Source organism: Lactuca saligna, chromosome 4, assembly GCF_052625555.1.
Source record: "Lactuca saligna cultivar CGN05327 chromosome 4, ASM5262555v1, whole genome shotgun sequence".
Classification (NCBI taxonomy): Eukaryota; Viridiplantae; Streptophyta; class Magnoliopsida; order Asterales; family Asteraceae; genus Lactuca; species Lactuca saligna.
The window spans coordinates 16,623,934-16,647,259 of record NC_136420.1 but is presented as its reverse complement, the minus strand read 5'-3'; the positions used below and the strand labels follow the sequence as shown (position 1 = coordinate 16,647,259).

Sequence of the window (23,326 nt, the reverse complement as noted above, 5' to 3'; positions counted from 1 at the left end):
TCTAAGTTATTCCAAGTGCTTATGGTGTTGTGTGAACCATTTGAGGTGTCACACTTGGGGCACTAAGCACTCAAGCTTCATGAAGACAGGCACTATCAAAGAGGTATGTATTCTATCTTGTTATATCCATTATTTTGTATGCTAGATTAGGATAATACCTTGGATGTTCATATTTGCATGTATAATAGAGAAAACATAGATCCAAGGTATTTAGGGTTGCATGTACACTTAGGAGTGTTAGAATGCTCATAACCCAACAGAGTGTGCGACATCACAACATATATGAGGTAGTGTATGTCTTTTTGTCTTCTCAACTTTATTATTTCTCCATTTTCTTCTTTTGCTTTCCACATATAGCTTCTCTCTCCCATCTTACATGTCATGATCATCAGAGTCGTTTGTATCTGTAGTTGGTGGAATGATTTCATTTGATATAACTTCATCCTCTTGGAAAGCAACATATTTTTTTTTATTATCATTTTCATATACATCAGTCCAACCATAAGGTTTAACTTTCAATACAACCAACTATCACACCCCCAAACTGAAACGGCGGAAACGTTCGGGGGTGGAGGACATCATGTACATTATCACAACAATTGTATAATAGGAATCAAAGAAAACATAACCATTACATTGATAAGATAGAGTATTTATATATGTTCAACACATTGTTTGTATGACATCAAAATGTACAACAAAATATAAAAGATGTGACTCTAGAAAGCTTTGTCTTCTCAAAATCCTGCGGGGTATACCTGTCTTATCGGTTCCCTGAGAACACAAGTGATTTTGAAAGTGTATCAACATTTAAGTTGGTGAGTTCATAAGTATGTTTTAGTGCTGGAAACTTTATTTATACTTTGAAAATACTTATTGTGTTTCTCAAGAAAATCCATTATTTTCTATAGTGAAAGTAGTGTAGTCATGTATATTTCTTGTATTTGTATACTGTATTAGTGTACTCTGTGTTAGAAAAACAGTGTATTGTATATGTATTTGTATGAAAACCCTTGTATGTATTCCTGGATACCACCAGTTGTAGTGAAACTAGTGTACTGTAATAGTATTTGTATAAAAACCTTAGTATAAATACCTTGTATGCACCAGTTGTAGTGTAAAGTAGTGTACCATAGTGGTTTTTGTATGAAAACTTTGTATGAATGCCTGGTTACCACCAATTGTAGTGTAAATAGTGTATTGTAGTCTTATTAATTAAAATAAAGTCATTGAAGTAGAGTTAATCATGTAAACATACTTGTTAGTTAAACTATTGTGAGTTTCATATAACCATGTTGATATGACCTAATGACCTCTAAGACGTTCTTCAGGCGTCCGATAATTATGACATTTGTCACCACGGGTCTGCCGACCTAGCTACTATAAGCAACTCTGGTGTGGGATTGCCAGTCTCGTATAGATCTATACACAAATCTCACCCTCTCCCTACGGGAGACTCTGGTTATACTTTATACGATTTAGATTTGTACCCTAAAGGATACTAGTGAAGTAGTGCCTCACAACCCAATATCAACTAGTTTACGTGTAGTGTGGTAGTGTCGTATGTTCTCTTGTATTAGAAAATAGTATGTAGTGTCTCGTATTAAAGTATCTTGTATTGTAAAATAATTATATTTGAATAATTTTTTTTATTAGAGTGTATATGTATCAATGTACAAGAGTAGTGATTCTCAAACTATATCTATTATAGTTTGATTGTGCATTATTGTTTCGTATATCGTACTTAGAACAATAATATAACGAATCCCAACTATATCGATTATAGTTTAAATGTATGTTTCGTAATGAAATAAAAACATCTGCAATTTAATTGTATAAGTAATCACCCTTATGCTTGACATATTACAAAAGGGTTAAAATATATAAAATATATTTAGGAAATGTAGCGAGGGCTAGTTTTGAAACAATTGAAAAGGTTTTTAAAATATTTAAAAATATTTGTGTAACACAAAGACCTTGTGTTTACTTGTATCCCCCCCTAAAAATATTAAAAACGTTAAAAATATGGGGGTATGAACTCACATTAAATGTGCGTTGGCGGCGGAATTTAACGAGTAGTAGAAACGATCCCCGAGTAAGCGTACGCGCTAATGACGTTACCCTAAAATAAATGTATCGTTGTCGTATTTAAATTAATTTAAATAGTGTTTTGAATAATTAATTAAATAAATAAGACTTACAAAATTAATTTGAAATGTTTGGAATTGTTGAAGTATGAATTCGGTGGGAAAATTGGGTTTTCGGTGGGGATATAGGGTGTTCAGTGTTCTTGGGGAAATTATGGGTTTTTTAATGTTGTTCTTGAGAGGGTGCTTTAAGATATGAAGGGTACATGAAAATTTGAAGGTGAGTTTGATGGATTCGGTTAAAGATTTGAAGATGTGATGAAGATCTGGGTAAAATCCTTATGACTTTTGAGAGAGAATTCGGCAAAAGTGAGAAATGAATTGGGAAATTGGCCTAACACATATATAGGGGGTGTTCGGCCTTATTGGGCCTCAATTGGGGTGTTTTCGGTCCTTTAGGACCGAATTCCTTCATGAAATTGGCCTAAAAGTCAACAAATGAAAGAGTGTTCGGTTTCTAGTCCGTGGCTAAAGAGAATTCAGTCCATGTTTTTCTATTTGAGGGTGTTTTCGGTTTCATGGTCAAAAGAAAAAGAAGAATTCGGTCAAGCCATTTATAATTGAAGGAAATCGGTCTTGGGTGGAAATTTGATTCCAATAACCGATTTCTAAATATATATTAACATATATTATAAATGCATTTAAGTTTTAAAGTTTCTACATGTTTCCAAAGTATAGCTTTCATTTAAAATTCCTTGGAATAAACCACAAATATATTAAGATATAATATGCTTTACACTAAGTATTAAACTTAGGTATGAATAGATGTAACTCTTTGTTTGATCTAGTGTAAACTTTGATTGAACTAGTGTGAATTTCATTTACTTTTATCGAATCGAAAGAACGGGTTGTTACATTAACTAGTCGGAGTTGTTTTTTTAAACTTGGGTAAGGAACGTAACACACCTGTGTGGCTTGCATGGCTAAAACAAACGACTCGAACTTATTGTATTTTCTTTTGACGTTTATCTTGACCAAGTTATATTTTTTGTCAACATTAACTCCTATGTTAGGTGTTGGATCGTACCTATGACATTTAAACAAAATTGTGCTTTTCCTTAGGTAACCAGGGTACTCGATTTCTAAAATTTCCACTACATGACCATAATAATCACCTCATTGGCTACTAATACACAATCTGGTATTCATTGTTTATTTATTCAGACCATGGCTTATGTGTGAAACTTGTGACCATTGACAAAGTACACATTATATAATTTGATTGTCCTCAATGGCATTCTAGAAATGTCAAATATATACTTGTTATTTATCTCGTTATTATGTGTCTATATGACAAATGGTGAAGAACTTATTATAACCATAAAGGAGGGAGTCCTTCCCTCCCAACCCTCTCAACCCACTGCCACATAAGCATTTATCTATTCTCTTTATTCTATATTTCTCAACCCACAACACATAAAAATCCTATCTTTCCCAGCCCATTCAACTCACTTAATTTTTTATTTTAAAATAAACACAAACTAATAAAAATTATACAAAACTAATTTACATAATATTAAAACTATACAAAATAATTTAAAAACTAATCAAATAATATATAATTTTGATTTGGTACAAGTTTTGATGCATAATAGACAAGTGATTATTGCATGAGTTGAAAATGATATACGGGTTAATGAAGCCGCATATATAACCCACTCAACCCAAAATATTGAAACCGCTCAACGAAGGTGTCATAACTTGGAGGTACCGCCGATACCTCCCTTAAAATGTTCATGATACCCTCCTCCTTAACAAACAATAATAAAACTAAAAAAAACATCCATATAGTTTTGAAAACATGTTGCAAAGTTCTTCTCCACTTCAGTTGCAAGCTCATTTTGATCCATATCCCCAATAAGATCTTTCAAGTGATCTTCAAATTTGTTGTATTACCATTTAAATTACATTTTCAAAGTTACTATGATGTAATAAACAAAAGCATGTAAATCTTATTCAGAGCAATTAAACAACAAATGAATATAGTATCTGAAAAGTGAAGTATATATTACCTGATGTAATGTTTGATCTTATCTTTGTTAAGGAGTATGTAAGAATGGGCAACATTGAATTCCTCATCAAACAACATTCTAGTCTTCAATTTTCCATAATGATGACCAAGATATGAAATATATCTAAAGTTTCGTTGTTATCATCCTCAGATTGCTCATCTCATCATTTATTGTCATTTCGAGGCAACTTTACGTTACATGTGGGTACACCACTCTCGAAATAATGAGAGCAAAATATCAATGCTTCACGAAGCTAGTATATGTTAACAATGAACCCTTCCGCTCAAGGTTTGTTTTTCACATCTTTTTTTCAATATTTTGAGATATCTATAGTAAAACAGGTGTAAATTAAGTTAGTGTTACGACTTACAAAAATAACAACATACATTTTGATGTAACAGTGTGAACACCTCGTTACTATTTGTTCATTCTTCACAGTAATTTTAAAATTACCCTTTCTATCTTGCTAGAACCATTTTAAAATTTTGAAATACTGAATAATTAGCATTAATTTATATTTTAACAGATCGAATTTTGATGGGTTTTGGCCATATGAACATTCCTATGTGCACATGCAAACTCTAATGCTTGGATCTAGGTTTCTCTAATTAAACATGCATTGAATCCAAGACTTCTAATGACTAATAAGGTATAAGAACAATACAAAATCAGAGTTAGAAGCTTACCTTGAAACACTTGTTTGATCTTCTTGTTCTTGGAGCTCTAGAGTCACAATTACCACTCCTCTAATGGCTTACAAACACCAACTAGCAAAGATGATGATTTAGGAGAGAGGAGAGGGAAGAAATCAGCCAGATTTCTTTACTTTAGAAGAGATCCCGATTTCCCTTCCCCAAGGGGTCTATTTATACTTGTAAGGCTCCTAGGGTTTCACCCTTAAACCCTAATTAGATAACTTAAACCCTAAACAATCCTAATCCTTACCAAAGATAAGCCTTGGACGAATTTGAGGCTATCCCAAGCCCTAGAATTCGTCCAACCCCTATCCCTTAAGGATTTACAGCCCAAAGTGTAACTATCAAACAATTGACAGTTTATACCCTCTTATTTAATTAATCTCTTTAAGTCACCAAATTAATACTAATTAATCTATGATTATATTAATTAAATAACAATATTATTATTTCTTATATTATTCTCATAATATATTAATAATATCTATTCTCTCATAATAAATCATCCTATCAAGTTGCTATGGTGAAGGCAACCCAAAAGGACCATGCACAATCGGGTCAAATAGTTGCCTAATATAGTTACAGCCTTAGACACTATTCCAACAAAATTTTCATTTGTGAAGATCCAAAAAATTTCGCAAATCCTTTTCCTCCAACCTATACACGTTAAGCCTACATATTAGGGTTAGTTACCTTATTAGAAATAGGGTTTAAATTTCCTATCAGCATCTCCGGTGGCTCATTGATCCAATCCTATATTTCTTCATTATGTTTGAACCAGATTTCTTCCCTGGCAGTATCGATTTTTTCTTGTAGTGACATATGATCATTATAACTGGTTGTAACTTGTTACATCCGGTCATAATTATTATATGTAAATACTTTCAAAAAATTTGTTATCTATTGTAAAAAAAATACCTAGATGTAAACAAAACAAAATATAATTATCTAATAAATTAAATTCCCTATCCATATAGTGAAAACACAAAGATTCATAGTATTCACATTTTAAAACTACCTTAGCATTAATAGGTTAAATATTTGTTTGATTTGTTCTAAATATTTATTAATGCATTATCTACCGCCATAAAACGTCTTAAAGTATTGGGGCGCCAAAAAGAATTTCATACAACATAAAGGTCAGATTCGAAACTTATGTGGTTTCTTAGTTCCTCAATCAATTTGAAGTTTAAAAGCTGTTAAACTATATGGGTTTTATTGTTTTATATTAAATTGAGAATAGAGAATACTTGAGGCTCTTTTTTCCAAATTTAACACTACAAACTTGTTTGGTATTATATCACTGGTCAGCAGAGAATTTAAAGTACTTTGGCTGAGTCAGCACAGCGGCAGCATTCTGATTAGATATTAAATCGACAGCGGCAGCATTCTGAATTGATATTAAATTATTACTCATCGATTTTAAGGCTGCAATTAAATTTATTGAATTTTTAAAAAAGTAGTATTAAACTAAGACAGATATATAAAGATTTATTATTATTATTATTATAAATGGGGAAAATCGACACAAAAAAGAAAACACATCAAAAATATACCGTTAATGTCACGACTAATCCTTACAAAACAAAACGATAAATGATATGGATGTCAAAAAGTTTCACAGGATCTTGAACCTGTGCAACCCTGATCTCGTATGAAGATATTTGTTAAAAAAATCAGGAGTGCATGCAGGAACATGATAAGATTAATCTCCGTTTTAATTACAGGAACAGGAACATGGGTGAGCAGTACCATCCCGAACTCCGATGGAATCCCCGTTAGTGTGTGTGTGTGTGTATATATATATATATATATATATATATATATATATATATATATATACTAGGTTAAAACCTGTGGAACCCACGGATGTTGATTTTGAATTGAATTTAAAAAAGAATTATTTAATAAAATAATATTTCATTAAGTTTGACAACTTATGATTTCTATTATTGTATTTTTCAATAAATTTTTTATTTGTAAGTATTTAGTTACAAACTAAATGGTAAGTATTTAATTAGAAATAACGATTTTTGAAAACGCTTATTTTTGGTGGATGATTCTTGTTGGACATACGCAGATGATGCATTACCAAAGTGTGTAATGAAGCTAACATAAAATACAACAATACGTAATTATAAATAAATAAAGTAATATCATGGATTAAGTGTGATGTGCTAAAAATGAATAAAATATGCTACACAAAAGTTGGCTACAAATTTCGAAAAACTTCCTTATAAACAACATTGGAAGTTTTATTTGTGAGTTTGCCATGTTTATCTAAAATTAATAATTTTAATCCCTCTCTGCTTTGAACTCTAGATAATGCAACATACAATTGTCCATGTGAAAAAACTGGATCTTTCAGAAACAAACCAACCTTCGATAACGATTGTCCTTGACTTTTATTAATAGTCATTGCAAAACATACGACCAAAGGAAACTGTCTTCTTGTGAATTTGAAGGGAATCTTTTTTTCTGATGGAGTTAAAGACATTCTTGGAATAAAAGTCCGGTTTCCAATATTAGTTCCAGTTATTATACTTGCCTCAATAACACGTTTCCCTAATGATAACACCTGTAGTCTTGTGCCATTACATAAGCCATTTTTCTGATCAATATTTCTCAGTAACATTGCTGGAACACCAATTTTTAACACTAACTTATGATTTGGTAAACCGGATACTTTAAGACCATTTAATACATCAGGAGAGTATAAATTTTCATCAAATTGATCATGGACAAATTTGGATTCACATATGCTGTCTGAACTTAAATATTCAACTTCATCTCCTGGAAACTTCTTAAGCAGACGGTCGTTTATTTCCTGGACAACTTCATTTTTTGGAGCAAGTATCGTTCTTTCTTGGAAATAATTTATATCGCTATAGTTCTCTAAAATTGAAGGATATACAAACTCAATTAAGGAACCTATAGGATCATGTGAATCATTAATCAGAATATCATCGGGAATATCGATAATCGTTTCACCGTCGTTAGGACCACCAAGTTTTCCTTCTCCTATATCCAACAACCAATTTGCAAAATCTCTTATTTTTCCTATATTTGATTGATCCCTTCCAACAGTTAGCCTCATGTTTTTCGTTAATCTATGGACTTTGCAATGTTGCCATAAATATGAAGAACTCAAAGAAGCATTTACAATGTTCTGTCTACTGCCACCCGGAACAACAGGTAGAATCTGTCTAAAATCTCCTCCAAAGACAATAACTTTCCCTCCAAATGGAATATTTGAGATGGTTGAATTTCCGCACCTTAACAAATCCTTCAAAGTTTGATCTAAAGCTTCAAATGCATGCTTATGGACCATAGGTGCTTCATCCCAAATTTTTAAAGAGGTTTTTCTTATTAAGCTAGCCAACTCACCGTCTGGATTTATTTTACAAAAAGAATCCTCTGTAAGTTCAAATGGAAGTATAAATCGAGAGTGTGCTGTTCTACCACCGGGTAATAATAAGGAAGCAATACCGCTTGAAGCAACATTTAAGACAATATTACCTTCAGATCTAATTGCTGCAGATATTGTTTTCCATAAAAAAGTTTTGCCCGTTCCACCATAACCATAAACAAAGAAGACACCTCCTTTATTTTCTTGAATAGCACTCATGATGTTTAGCAAAATATTACGTTGCTCATTTGTTAATGAAAGAAACATACGATCATAGTCATTCTTTATAACAGGAATGTCGTAATCTAGCTCCTCAGTGATAAGTTGATTGTTTGAAGAAGAAACAGATTCAACATCTGGGTATGACATGTTTTTGAAGTTTTTGAGGGTAGAGTTGTTTCGAAGTAAAATTTGTTCTATTTCGAACAAAGTTAAGTTTTTAAGTTCATCTACTCCGAGTGACAATTCTGCACGAAAATATTAAATAATTAATAAAATATGTGTTAAATATTTAATAATTTTATTACTAAATATTTAATGGGTGTTGGATAATAAAAATAAATTAATCTAAAAAAAAACATAAGAAAAAAACTGCAGACTTAAATCTTTGTCGTTGGTTATATAGAATTCCATCTACCAGATATTCCCATGTATTTTCCCAAACGACCTCTGGTTTAGACATACTATTACACATCAACAATGTAGCAAATAAGAAGCGTAGATAAAAACCAGATCCAGAATGACTTGCTTCTTTAATTGCCTCAATGTATTCCTTGTCATCATCTAATAGCCCTAGTGCATAACAAGCATCTCTAAAAGAAGAATGTGTTTCACCATTTACTGTGCGAATATCGTCAAATGATGTTGGACCTTTTACTTTATTTAAAAGAATCCTTAAGAAATATGCTTCACCTAGTTTAGGTGAAACCGAATGAATTCTACCGATGGCTTTTCCTACTTTCCTTCGCTTCCAAAACCGACCATTTGATACCCAAACAAACTTTGTAGGAAATTCAACATATGTGAGTTTCCGTGCTTCACTGTCTATTGAATTACACTTCATCCAAGATGTGAACTTTGAAGCCGCAACAGATGGTTTGTCAAGAACATCATCAATATCATCGTCTTCGCCATATACAATCTGCTGTTGATTAGGAAGATGAAAAGGTAGTCTGAGAACAAAAGGATATCTGCAATGAACATCATATTTAAAAATTCGCCATGATGCTTCACATGCTGATAAATATCTACAATCGTAATATTCAACTATTTCATCGACCGCATCGTTATTTTCACATTCATTGTTGGTTGGTACAATAGCAACTGTAGCTCTATCAGGACCCTTATTTATGTATTTAAACAAATACTTTATAGAAGATCCCTGATTGCACCATTCAATATTAATATGTGCCTGGTATCTTTTCAATAGATATTTGTTGTATGGAACAACATTTCTATTATCCAACCTTACACCTGATTTTTCAACAAAATGACCATCGTTTCTTCGCCTATATAACGGAAAACCATTATGATCAACAAAAGAATGATTACAAAATTGTTTTGGAAAGTTTTTAGAACACCTTTTATCCACAATGCATGGACAATTCATATTTTCAGCTCCACATGGACCATGAATCATAAACTCATTCACAAGTGAATACAATTCAGGATCTTCAATTGTGTCTGGTATCTCTGCTGAAATTATCGGATCAATACATTCAACACTTGGTAGCTTGTTGCCAGAATGCATGAATAGACATATATGACTATGCAGCAAACCTCTTTTTTGAAATTCAATGGTATAAACATCTGTAAAAGAATTTTCCAAAAAAAGAAAATGTAATTAGATTTTAAAAAATATTTAAAATATATTAATAAGATCAATATTTTACAAAAAATTAATAAATATATTTTTAATTACATGCTTGAACTTTGCCGAAAATTTGATTCTCCCTTAAGTCTTTAATGAAAGCATCAAGCTTGATCTTGAACAACCTACATAGTATATCAGGCTTGTCTTCTGGTTGAAGTGAAGTATCCTTAAGAAACCTTTTAATCTCAGGCCATTTGGGATTACACGTAAAGGTTATGAAGAAATCAGGATATCCAAACCATTTACATAGTGACATGGCATCCAAATAGTTTTGCAGCATATAGCGCGCACCACCGGTAAAGGACGAAGGTAATATGACACGTTGGCCGACATTCGAGATATCAGTCGTTCCCTGAGCTTTTTGGTTGCGTAAATTTTCATAAGAATCACATCTAAGAACATGTTGTTGCCTACGTATGTAGTACAATCTCTCTGTTTCCATCATAGTATAGGCACCTACTAGAAACTGTTGAAACAACCTTTTTGAATTAAGTATGAGAGAGAACGAATGATCTCTATCTTGAATCCTATAAGCGAAATATTCTCTCATTGTACATTTCGCACGCTTGATATTAGTCGTAAATGACACACCTCTATGAAGAATGTCAACACTGTAACCATCATCCCCATATGGAAATAGCAATGGATATTGGAGAGGAAGGTACGAAGGATGCAATTCACTGATACGTTGTAGAGAACCATTTTTTGTTTTAACGACGATGTCCCTCTTTTCGATTGAATCATAAATGTCACCAATAATTAAAGCAGCAACCTCAGAAGCAGTCGCTAGGTTATATGTTCTTCCATCTTGCTCCCTTCTCCCGATAAGTCGTAATTTCATATCAACTTCTGGATTTTTCTGAAAAGTATCTCTTACCATCCTATAAGATCTAACCAAGACATTATTTGAATCCAACATCACCTTAATATCTTCAATAATATCACTATCAATTGATATTGATTGATCCTTTTCCCCACTAAAATAAATAAATTTATACATAATATTAGTAATATATATATATATATATATATATATATATATATATATATATTAATAATAATAATAATAAATTATGAATAAGAAGTTTGAAAACAATACCGAAAACATCTTTGTCTATTTGTAATTTCGTTGTCAGTGTCATAAATGTATAACTGAGAGAATTTTGGTTCAGATCCTTTTGCTGGTAAAAGACTTCCAATACTATGATAATTTTGACCACCCAATCTGAAAATATATGGAGCGTTTCCTCTATTGATTGAAGAATCAATTTTACCACCCATCGACGTAAAAGAAAACATTGACTTGTAACGTCGAATGTTTTTCATGAAGTGTTTGCTTTTTGAATCCATATTTTGGAACATTTTTTCATAAGTCGGGGGTGCTTTCTTTAAATCTAGAAGTTGAACTTTGCCGTAAGCACAACATAATGAATAATCTGTGTTCCCGTTTTCTTTACCTCTAATGGATTCATTTCTCCATAACTTTGCATGACATGTTTGACATACAACATTTTGATCACCATGATCCAAATATTCTGTCAAATAAAAGCATTGAATAAAATATAAATGAATTTTATAAGTATATACAACATAGTATTTGAAATGTAAAATGGATATTATTTTTTTGATTACCATTTGAGATACCAACTATAAGATTTTCATTGTTCACGTGATGTATATTTTCTACATCTTCTGTCAAATCAATCAATGGGATAGGGGATAAATGTCTTGTCTTTGTTTTTAATCTATGACATCCTGGATTTAACTTGATTGATGATGAAGAAGTGGTTACTGTAGATGCATTTTTTGATGTCATTTCATTTGAAAGTACATAGCATTGTCTTCTGTTTGGTATTTTGTGATTGGCATATTTATCGATATTGATGTTATCTGACCAAAAGAATTTATAATAAGTATAATAAGTATATATATATATATATATATATATATATATATATATATATATGTATGTATGTATTATATACAAAATGGATAATAGTATATTTTAAAAACAATAAATAATTACCATTTGTAATGTTAGATAACGGATTTTTAACATTTGTAATGTTAGATAACGGAGTTCTAACATTTGTCAAGGAAGGAGAGTATTGTATGGTTGTAGTATGCATTCAGGTGAAGTAAATGAATTGACATTTTGAGTTTGCCCAACAATGTTGGTCGATTGATCAGCAAATAACAACAACTTATAAAACTTTTAAAGATATGTATAAAACAAAGTAACAGTAAAACATAAAATATAAAATAATAATAGGATGTTTTTAATTATATTATTTAAGAGATGCAGTATTGATGTAGTTGGAACGTTCAATGTTGTTTTCATTTTCTTCGATCTTTTATTTTCCAAATATATTTTTCTTTGTCTTCTTTTCTCTCGGGCTTGCATGTGGTACACGTTATTCTTGTTTTCTGCATAAGAGCACATAAGATACGATATGAAATGTGAAATTAGGTAAATAATATGATTATATAATAATTTGGAAGGAATAAATAAGCGTACCTTTGTAAGCATCGGTTAGCAATTTAGAAGAATATTGATTTGCAGGGGATGAAGTACTTGACAAATTATCTATTTTTTATGTGAATATATATGTTAAATATTTAAATAAACTTGCTTTTAGTTAAAAAATAAGAAAAAAATCATGATAAAGTAAATTTATTTGAAAAGTTACCTTTGTTAATTGAAGTATTAACCGCTGTACTTGTTGAAGTATTAATTTTTGTAGTCTTTTTAAAACCGAAATGCATTGTATGTCTGCAACTTTAAAAGATAAATAATATTATTTAAAAAATTGAAATATTTAAGAAATATCAAATTAACATTATACGATGGATTATATAATTTTTTATGTATTTGTTTAATACAATGGTTTTGTAAATCTACAAATATAAATTTACTGATGTATTATTTTATTAAAGAATAACTTAGTTTAAATCTTTTTAAGATTTTAAATAATATAAAATCGAACTTTATATTTTTTTTATAATTTATATTTGTTTATAATGTGTAAAAGTGTATTTAATTAAATATATTAAAGTTAACATGATTTTTGGTATATGCAAAGCTAAATATGGATCGAAGGGATCCAAATAATAGTCAATATCCACACTTACTGTTAGATGTGAAATGTGTTGTATATGTAGAAAGAAATAAGGTCAAGAAATCGCAATAATCTCGCATCTACTCTCTTTCTACAGACATCTTCGTCTACACTCACTCTCTCTATATTTCTCTTTCTGTGTGTGTGTTCCTATCACTCACTCGCCGGTTAACCCTCAACTTATTTCATCGATTCAGCCACCATCGGTTGTCTTCAACAACTCATGAAATGGAAACTTGAGGATTTCATCTACATTGAGCTCTCCTCATACGACATAGTCTCCGTTTCCATGAGAATAGACGATCCTAACCCCGAATCTCCTTATTCTACTGCCTACCTAAATTCCTTCCCTGATGTGCATCACCGGTCTTCATCGTCATTTCGAACCTAGGGCTTATTTTATTTCGAATTGTTCTTTCCCCAATTTCAAACAATTAATTGTTGGGATGATATGAGGGGGTAAAATCCTAGTTCTCCATGGAAACCATGAACAAAAAATCGTTGGAATGAATGTCTATTTAAAAGAGGTAACACATTTTTTTCCGAGTATGTACATATTTTGAATAAACTTGATTTTCTGAGATCTGTTTCACAATAGATAACACCTTATTTACAGTATTTGCAGATATTGTTATGCGATGAAAGAGATTCAAAAACCTTGTTTCAAACGATTAGAGCTTTAACAACTTGATGAAACTGTACCAGGTAAATAATATTTTGTTAGATTAGATGGCTTCTGATTGACGTTTTTCTTTAGTTTGGTTGAAATTGGAATTAAATTCCGTTCCAACACTTAGTTGCAAATGAGTATGGAAATGGAATACAATAAATCAATTGACTTTCAATGTTCATAAATAAATCCATACAGAAACCAATGTTATTATAACTCAAAAGACTAACCTGGTATATGAATATTGAAATGTTGCAGGAAGTAAGAGGGCTTTAAAATGAAAAGCAGTTAACGTCTGAACTGAAATGAGGAATAGAACTTCTATGAAGCAGATTGCTGTAACTTTGAGGAAATAACAATTGCATATCCAATTCAAAGACAAAGAAGACGAATGAGGATTTTCAAAATGATTGCTTTCACGTTATGAGGTATATTTAGAGATATAACCTTATTTACATAATAATATAATATCTTTATAATATACTACCAGATTTTATGAATTTATTGTTGTTGAATTTTTATTGGATAAGTATATGTTCCTGATTTTATGGGATATAATAGATCACAAATTAATTACATATTAACATATGATTTGAATTTAATAAAGGATTACCGAAATTTAGGCTACAAAATAAAAATAAAGACTAAAAATCATAATAATTAATCATAACTTTGGAAAAAGTTTATTTTATACAACATTAAATGTTATAACAAATTAAAATAGCAAAACTAATACATAATGAATGGTTAATAAACATAATGGAATTACTAATGTTATATTTTAAATTAAATTTAAAAGATATACACTTTAAAAATTAAATAAGCCTTATACCATATGTATTGACAAAAACACAATTTAATTGAAAAAATATCAATAAAAAAGTAAATATACAACAAATACATACATAAAAAAATATACAAACCACACACATACAATAACACATATACACAAAATGATTACATTTGTGTTGCATTTCTTTTTTAGCTTTTAAAAAAATTGAAAGTAGGTTGATGTAATAGAAAAATAATTGAAGGTATAATGGTATTTGTTGCTTGTTATGAAACGATTGTTTACTGGAAACATACAAAGCAAGTTAATATTAAATAAATAAGTTTCTAAAAAGTAAAATACAGTTTAAAAAAAGCTACAATGCACAAATCAATGAATTTATAACATTCAACACAAATCAGTTTACATTATTGACATTTATAGCAATATACTTAGAAAGTATATTGCTATTTTAGGATAGAAAGGATAAAAAGTCTTAATAAATATATTGTATAAACTGGTAAAAGAAAAGTGTATTGCTATATTACGGTTATATTGCGATATTAAGTCATTGTTAGTTATAAAAAAAGGTATTATGGGAAGTTTTCAAAAAATTAGTAATTTGCAAGAATAGTTCTTGTTTGAAAAGTTCATGTGTTACTAACTTTACATAAAAGGTCTCTCTGTTAGTAACTTTACAAAAAATCTCCATATTTTTAAAAATTTACATAAAAGGTCCCTGTTTTTTCAAAGTTAATAGAAATTATCATTATTTTTATTCATTGAGAATAAAAATAACTGTAAGATGCTATATTTGACAAATTTAATAAACTGAAAAAAAAAAAACATAAATGGTCCCTGTTTTAATATGAAATAATTGTAAATGCATGAATGGTCCTTGTGATACTAACTTTCCAAAAAAACCCATGTTTTTAAAGTTTTATTGAAATGGTGCCTGTTTTGTAAGAATTAACAGAAAGTGTCCATATTCATAATTTTAAAGTAAATAACAATGTACTTTGTAGTGCATGTTTAATTGTCTAATATAGCATCATTGAATTTTGAATAAAAGTAATTGTAAGATGATATATTTCACAAAGGTAATAAATAATGAACTTGAAAGATTAAAAAGGATGATGAATTATGAATTTATTATTGATAAACTATCATTACTTTTTTTGGATTTTGAAATATAACCATACTTTGCTTCAAGTTGTTGAGAGGTCCTTCCACCAAGCACTCATGCTCCTGGTCTCAACTTAAACAAAATGATATTTATTGGGGGAATGGTATTATTGTCTTTTCATAGATGTTATAAGGTATGACCTTATAGTGCGTGAGTAAACCATTCCGTAATGGTTGTTTACTAAGAACTTTTGGATTTCCAAGAATCACAATACCATATCGAGCACGAGTATGTGCAACATTAAGCCTATGTGGATCATTCAGAAACCCAATACCCTAAAACACACAAGCAAACCATAATTAAAATCTCATCACCCCATTATAAACCCTAAACTAAATACATATCATAACAATGGGTAAAAACTGTATGTGTTGTCATTTTGTATAAAGAAAATATAAGTATGTTGCTATTGAGAGTTCAATATTTGTAATTATTGGGAAAAAATATTAACCAACTTGATGTTCGTTACTTCTGACGCATGACAAAATAATGTAATCTTTTTCCCTCCCTTGGAATGAATCCACACTTGCAACTTGGGTATACATGATGTAGCTGATAAATTATATGAATTAATGAAATCCGTGTGATACACGGATTGACAAATTAAAATAGCAAAACTAATACATAATGAATGGTTAATAAACATAATGGAATTACTAATGTTATATTTTAAATTAAATTTAAAAGATATACACTTTAAAAATTAAATAAGCCTTATACCATATGTATTGACAAAAACACAATTTAATTGAAAAAATATCAATAAAAAAGTAAATATACAACACATACATACATAAAAAAATATACAAACCACACACATACAACAACACATATACACAAAATGATTACAAAATATATAAAACGTGTGTTAAAATCAAAACCAACTAACTTGTCCACTTTAAAACAATAAAATATCCAAATATATTCAAAACAAATAATAATTGACATCCTTAATTTCTAAAAATAAAAAGCATACAAAACATTCAAAATATCTTTAAAACTAAAGCAACATCAAAATATATTAAACGCGTGTTAAAACAAAAATTAACTAACTTGTCCACCTTAAAACAATAAAATACCCAAATATATCCAAAACAAATAATAATTGACATCCTAAATATCTAAAAATAAGAAGCATACCAACCAATCAAAATATGTTTAAAACCATAAGCAACATTGTTTATATAGTAAATGTGTGTTATAACCAAAACCAACTCACTTCTCGACTTTTGGAATTAAGAGTGGAGTTTCCTCTCCGATTGATTTTCTTTTAGCCTTAGTTGAACTTAAATCATCTCCAAAATCAACATCATAAATGTCTTGGAGGTTGCGCTTCAAATCAGTTGATATTTTGCCCTGTGTTGTTGCGGTTGATTTATTAACTGTTGATGGTGTAAAGCTTTCATCTGTTTGTGAGATGACATCCTAAATTTATTTTAAAAAAATAAGTATTTAATTGGAACAATTAAATATAAATAAAACTTAAGGAAATAAATTGAAAAACCTTTTGAACAGACTGTACAACATCATCTGATTCCAAAGGCACTTGATTTAAGGAGACAGATTCAATACTCTACAAAAGTAAATGGAAATATGTTAATCGTTATGTGTTTACATAGTCAACAAATATAATTGCTGAACCCTAAAATGTTTTGTACCATAAGTTCTAATTTACTTTCCAATTCCGAAACAATGGATACATCTTCTGTAAGCTTGAGAATGGTGTAGATATTATTATAGTTGTTGACATTGTATTTTGTAATATCTACAAGAAAAGCAAACTTGCGGTTTTTCAACACGTTAAGTTGCATTGGAAATAGTGCATCACTGTCTCCAGCCTGTAAGAAGATTTTTAATAAATATTAACAAATTAAATGTCTTATGATATTAATATATGACAACACAATATACCGCTTCATGTATCTTTTTCAACTCATATGCAATGATATCTAACAACCTCTTTGCTTCTCTATCAAAAAGAGTCAATCCGATGGTGCCAGTACCATCTTGTACGTTGATTGGAATTATATACCTTAAAAAAACAATTAGATAAATATAAATTATCTATAATGTTTGAAAGAATTAATATAAATATAAAAGTGTTTACTTGATAACTGTACGAAAATCCGAATTATTGCAACTTGGATCTTTACACTGAACAACAACAGTTTCTGTAATTTTATGAGGGTCGGTATACGAATGATTGTGTTTTGAAACTGAAGTTATTTTTTTTCCACATTTGTAGCATGCTTCGTAATACCAGTGTAGATTCTGTCTTATATTAACGATTGAAGCAACTAACAAAAATTTCATTTCCTGTATTTAATAGCATCTAAAGTTAGGAAAATACATAATGTAAAAAAAGTAAGAGGATATCAAACAATGCATTCTACCTTCAGCGGTTCTGTGATTTCACAAATTGTTTTTAATGGGAAAGTGCCTTTAAAGTCATCTATATATGAAGAAGAGTAGCTTTGGAGTGAAGTAATGCTGTTTTTCAGATTTACCAAGATTGTCATCAGATTTCAATCTATAATGTTTAAAATGATTTCATAAATCATAGGATTTGTGTTAGTCTAAATTAAACAAATAACATAAATAAAAAAAATAACCTTTTCTTGTACTCATTAATTTCAACAATGTCAGAATTTATGAACATTTTGGTTACTTCAAAATGACTTTTAGCTTGACCGACTCCTGTAATATTAAAATAGCAAATCAATAACTATGATAGAAAAGCAAATATATATATATATATATATATATATATATATATATATATATATATATATATATATATATATATATACATATAATATGTAAATACAAACCATCCCAAATGTTAAGCTTAACAAACTGCATCACTATAACAACACAATTAACCGTCGGGGTTCTCTTTTAGGTATTGTGACAGCTGGTATGCTTGAGTTCCAAAGATAGTAACTTTAAGATGTACATACCTAAATAAACAATGAAAATAGTTAATAATATTAAGCTGTGATTTAATTAAAGATAAAAAACGATTAATAAATATAAACTCACTCTATGTTGCTAAGTGTGAGTTTGACATAATGCTTTGATGCTACAGGATTTGATGTTTCAAGCGGTCGAACTGAGACAATCTGTCCAATAAGATCTACACAAGAATAACACAACTTATAGTATTATTTAATATTAAAACATTAAAATAAAAAATGTATAATAAAGAACACAAGTCAAAAAATAAATTGGAATAAAATTTAATAACTAACCAAAGAATGTGTCCCGTGGGCATGTTTGTTCTATGATTGAATTAAAATCAATAAACATAAATCCATTCACTGGTCCGGAAAAGTCATCACATTTTTTAAGGATACTTTTCCAATCCAAAGTTATTGTTTGCTTATGACCTGTATAACTAAAACCATTAAGAACAGCCGCCATATTGGGTTTTATAATTATATAAGTGTCATTTTCCTTTAATAAATGACCAAATCTGGAGAAATTCTGATTGAAGACACGAGAATGGTATTGTGTTCCCTATTCAATAAAATAAATAAGAATAATGTGTTTGTTGCAACATATGTAATATTGAATGGAACACAAAAAATATAAGAAATACAACAAACCTCCTCGTCCATTATGATCATTTCAATTGAACAAACTGTATTATTTCTTGTAAAGTTCCACATTTTCAGCACGCGTATTTTGATGTGTGAATTATCATCAATTTGATCAATGTTTTTTAGGTAAACTTTCTTCCCTATATTCATTTTCTGCAAAACGATTGAAACCATATAGAAATGTTAGCAAATACCATATTTGTAAATTAATATATGCAATTATATAATATATAACCATATACAAATGTTAGCAAATATCATATTTGTAAATTAATATATGCAATTATTGAATATATACAAAGACATAGTAAATTGGTTACTATTTAGTAGAAAAATAGGAAATAAGATAACAGAAAAACATAGTATAAGAATTTGTTGATTGTGTGATTACTCTTTTATATTTCAATCGAAACACAACATTTTATATCGAAATTGCCCCTGCAAGTTACAATTAGATAAGATGACAAATAGTAAGGACAAGTTAGATATGATGAATTAGTAGTAAAATGTTTTTTTTATAATCCATTAATGAAGTATAGTTTTAATTGTTGCAGATTTTTTCAGTTTTAATTATTGACTTTGACCTTATATGAAAATGTTCTGGAGGGCAGAATTCATTTTTACTGAAAATAGTTTTGTAATTTATAGATAATAGTTTTGCTTTAAAACTGAAAATATAAAACCACAAGAATTTTTTTTGTAATTTACATAAAATATATTAAAATACAAAGAAGTATTTGTGCTTTGTGACTTATACTATGTTTACTCTGAAAACGTTTAGACTGTCCCTGTCTACACAATCAAAATGGTTTTATATGAAAATGTTCTGGAGGGCAGAATTCATTTTTACTGAAAATAGTTTTGTAATTTATAGATAATAGTCAAATGTAAATAATGTAAACAGTAAACCTGTAAAGTTTTTAAAGTGGAAGAATTTATTACATAAACATCAAAACTATGAAGAATATATGCTGCTATGGGAATTTTTACAAATGCATTAATTTAGTTTGCTAACCTTGTGTAGTGGTTGTTGTCCTCGAGGATGAATATGCAACAAATGATGAGAAAACGAAGGAAATTATAAGTCGGACATAGAGGAAGGATTGAACACCGTTTGTAAAGAGTTCTCTGAAGCAGAATGGCGAAGAAAATAGTAGCGTAAACAATGAATTCTGCTATATATTTCGATATATGATTTTATTGGGTGAGGATTTTTTGGAATTTATTGGCTGGATTGGTTATGAACGACTTTTAAATTTCAAATTAACATTTCTGCATAATCATCTTTACATATATTTTGAAAATTCTGCAGATTTTTCGGATTTCATTATTTCTGCATAATTGCAGATTTTTTGGAATTCATTATTGACCTTCACTGAATAAGAAAATCAACTGGAGGGCAGTTTGGTAAATGTGTATGAGGAAATTAGGCGGGAAAAAACTGTATAGGGAACCTGGGAGATTGACACGTGGACAGAATGTACTCTTTTATTAGGATAGGGGATATATATATATATATATATATATATATATATATAGCGAGAGAGAGAGAGAGAGAGGTAGGTTCAAATGTTTTCCATATCTATTCTGAAAGAATGTTATTGCTGATATTAATAATGAATTTAATTAGTTTCCATAAAAAGAGAATTATAATTATGGATATCATTTAATATACATATAATTATGGAAATCATTTAATATCTATATATATATATATATATATATATATATATATATATATATATATATATATATATATATATATATATTCAATAATAGCACACAATAAATATAAAAAACAAAATAACTTAACCTTATATATATATATATATATATATATATATATATATATATATATATATATATATATATATATATATATATATATATATATATATATATAACTTCCAAATATCAACAAAAATAATATTTTTTAAGTTGTTACTATAACTTTTTTGAGATGTTATAACATTTTATAACATGTAAAATTCTATTATAAATAACTATTTTTATCCGAAAATAGATTTTTATGTAACATCCAATTTTAAGATACATGATTTCGAGGTTTTCTTTAGCATTTGGATGAAGTCACTTGTTGACCCGCATTCATTGAAGAATCAATCTTAGACACACATTTATGTTATCACAAAGCACTTAATTGGGCCTACGAAAATAGACAAAGGATACATGTGTTTTTTCCAAACCAAACATGTTTCCTTAATATATACAAAAACATAGTTTTCTTGTTATTTTTTATTTTTATTTTTTTTAAGAAACTATTTTTATCGAAACATTATTTTAAATATATCAAAATTCATAATTTTTTATTCTTTATAAGTAGACATCTATATTGATATGTTTTTTATTTTTTTTATTTTTATTTTTATTTTTTTTAAATAGTTTCAGCTCTTGTTATTCATAAGTGAATAAAAATATATCAGATTTTAATTATAGTACATTCGTTATTCACCTATAAATAAAATATATCCTTGCTTTTTTAACTGTAATTTATATATGAATATTACACGTAATAAAGTTATATTACCTAAAATATATTTATTTATATCATCTTTCGTCACATATTATATTCATATATGAATAAAAAATGTGTGTTAACTCTCATTATATATTATATTCATATGTAAATAAAACATTTATCAGATTTTTGATACAATTTATCTGTTATTAATGTATGAATAAGTAGTATGTTAATAAAATACGAAATGATTTGAAAATTCAAACTACTTATTTATATATGAATAACAAATGAACCCTAACAAAATTCAATGTGTTATTCATATATGGATATAACTTGTTAGGATAACTAAAACACGTTTTATTCATCTAACATAATAAATAAAGATTTTTTTGAAACATGTCCTCTTCTCATTCATATTGCCATATAACAGTTTCTTGTAATTTTCAATTATTTATTTTTCACTTGTCATTATGTTGAGTTTTTAATTTTTTTAAAATGTCACATAATATTACTAATATAAAATAAATTTACTAAAGCTTTCTATAATTAAATTTCCTTCCATAATGTACTCCTTATATTTATTTGATATCTACATGGTAATTACATGTCAAAATGAACTTTCCTTTTGATGGCGTTTAATTAGAAATCAATTAATAGATTATTATCCTCTAATCTCATTGTTTTCAGTTTTTTCGATTCAAAATTTTGAAATTAAATTGTTTTCTTACCCATTTAATAGCCTGGTTTCTCTCTATTCAATGATTTTTTTTCATTCAATTCTCTTGTTTTATACGATCAATTCCAAACCATTCTCAATATTATCACCTATAAGTTATAGAAAAAATCTGATCGAAGAAATCATCAATCGTATTTCTCTTCTTTGATTCTCGATCGTCAATAGGTATCACCTCTCCCTATTTACGGCATATCTACTGTCGTCTCATCTTAATAAAACCACCCACCTCAAAACCCATTAAAAGATGTACCGAATAAATGGGTTTCTGCCATCCCAAATTTAATTTTTGTATTTTAACATAGATCTAACATCATTTCTTTATTAAATCTTTGCAACATGACATTTTCTTATCTGCTCAGGTTTTTTAAGGAAAGATATTATAAGAATGTGTTCTTCCTGGACTCTAAAGTGACACAGGTTGGAATAATGCTGAGGAATGGCCGATTGAGTTCATGAAAAAGAGTCATAAAATCCAAGTATAAGCTGCTTCTACACCACCCTTTGTATATTTCAGAAGGTTTTTCCAATTCTTTTACATTATACATGTTTGTGTTATAAATGGTTGGAGGTTTCAATTGGTGTACATACGTAGATAATAGATTTGCTCTTCGTCTTTGTCATCCCTGAAT

At 29.0% G+C, this 23,326-nt stretch overlaps 1 protein-coding gene across 1 annotated transcript in view; it reads right to left on the bottom strand.

Moving 5' to 3' along the window:
- Nucleotides 1-6,154: 6,154 nt before the first annotated feature.
- Nucleotides 6,155-23,326, bottom strand: part of LOC145039318 (uncharacterized) — a 61,120-nt gene continuing 43,948 nt past the window's right edge. The window contains exons 3-23 of the mRNA XM_078987388.1: nt 19,489-19,635; nt 19,270-19,399; nt 19,132-19,161; nt 18,923-19,016; nt 18,764-18,840; nt 18,493-18,577; nt 18,274-18,370; nt 17,988-18,196; nt 17,792-17,912; nt 17,539-17,718; nt 17,385-17,453; nt 17,100-17,305; nt 12,827-12,915; nt 12,655-12,723; nt 11,769-12,026; nt 11,236-11,671; nt 10,185-11,113; nt 9,844-10,072; nt 8,948-9,771; nt 7,399-8,730; nt 6,155-6,282 (exon numbers count right to left, since the gene is read on the bottom strand). Of these exons, the coding sequence (XP_078843514.1) occupies nt 6,155-6,282; nt 7,399-8,730; nt 8,948-9,771; nt 9,844-10,072; nt 10,185-11,113; nt 11,236-11,671; nt 11,769-12,026; nt 12,655-12,723; nt 12,827-12,915; nt 17,100-17,305; nt 17,385-17,453; nt 17,539-17,718; nt 17,792-17,912; nt 17,988-18,196; nt 18,274-18,370; nt 18,493-18,577; nt 18,764-18,840; nt 18,923-19,016; nt 19,132-19,161; nt 19,270-19,399; nt 19,489-19,635 (5,739 nt within the window). The remainder of the gene's footprint in view (nt 6,283-7,398; nt 8,731-8,947; nt 9,772-9,843; nt 10,073-10,184; nt 11,114-11,235; nt 11,672-11,768; nt 12,027-12,654; nt 12,724-12,826; nt 12,916-17,099; nt 17,306-17,384; nt 17,454-17,538; nt 17,719-17,791; nt 17,913-17,987; nt 18,197-18,273; nt 18,371-18,492; nt 18,578-18,763; nt 18,841-18,922; nt 19,017-19,131; nt 19,162-19,269; nt 19,400-19,488; nt 19,636-23,326) is intronic.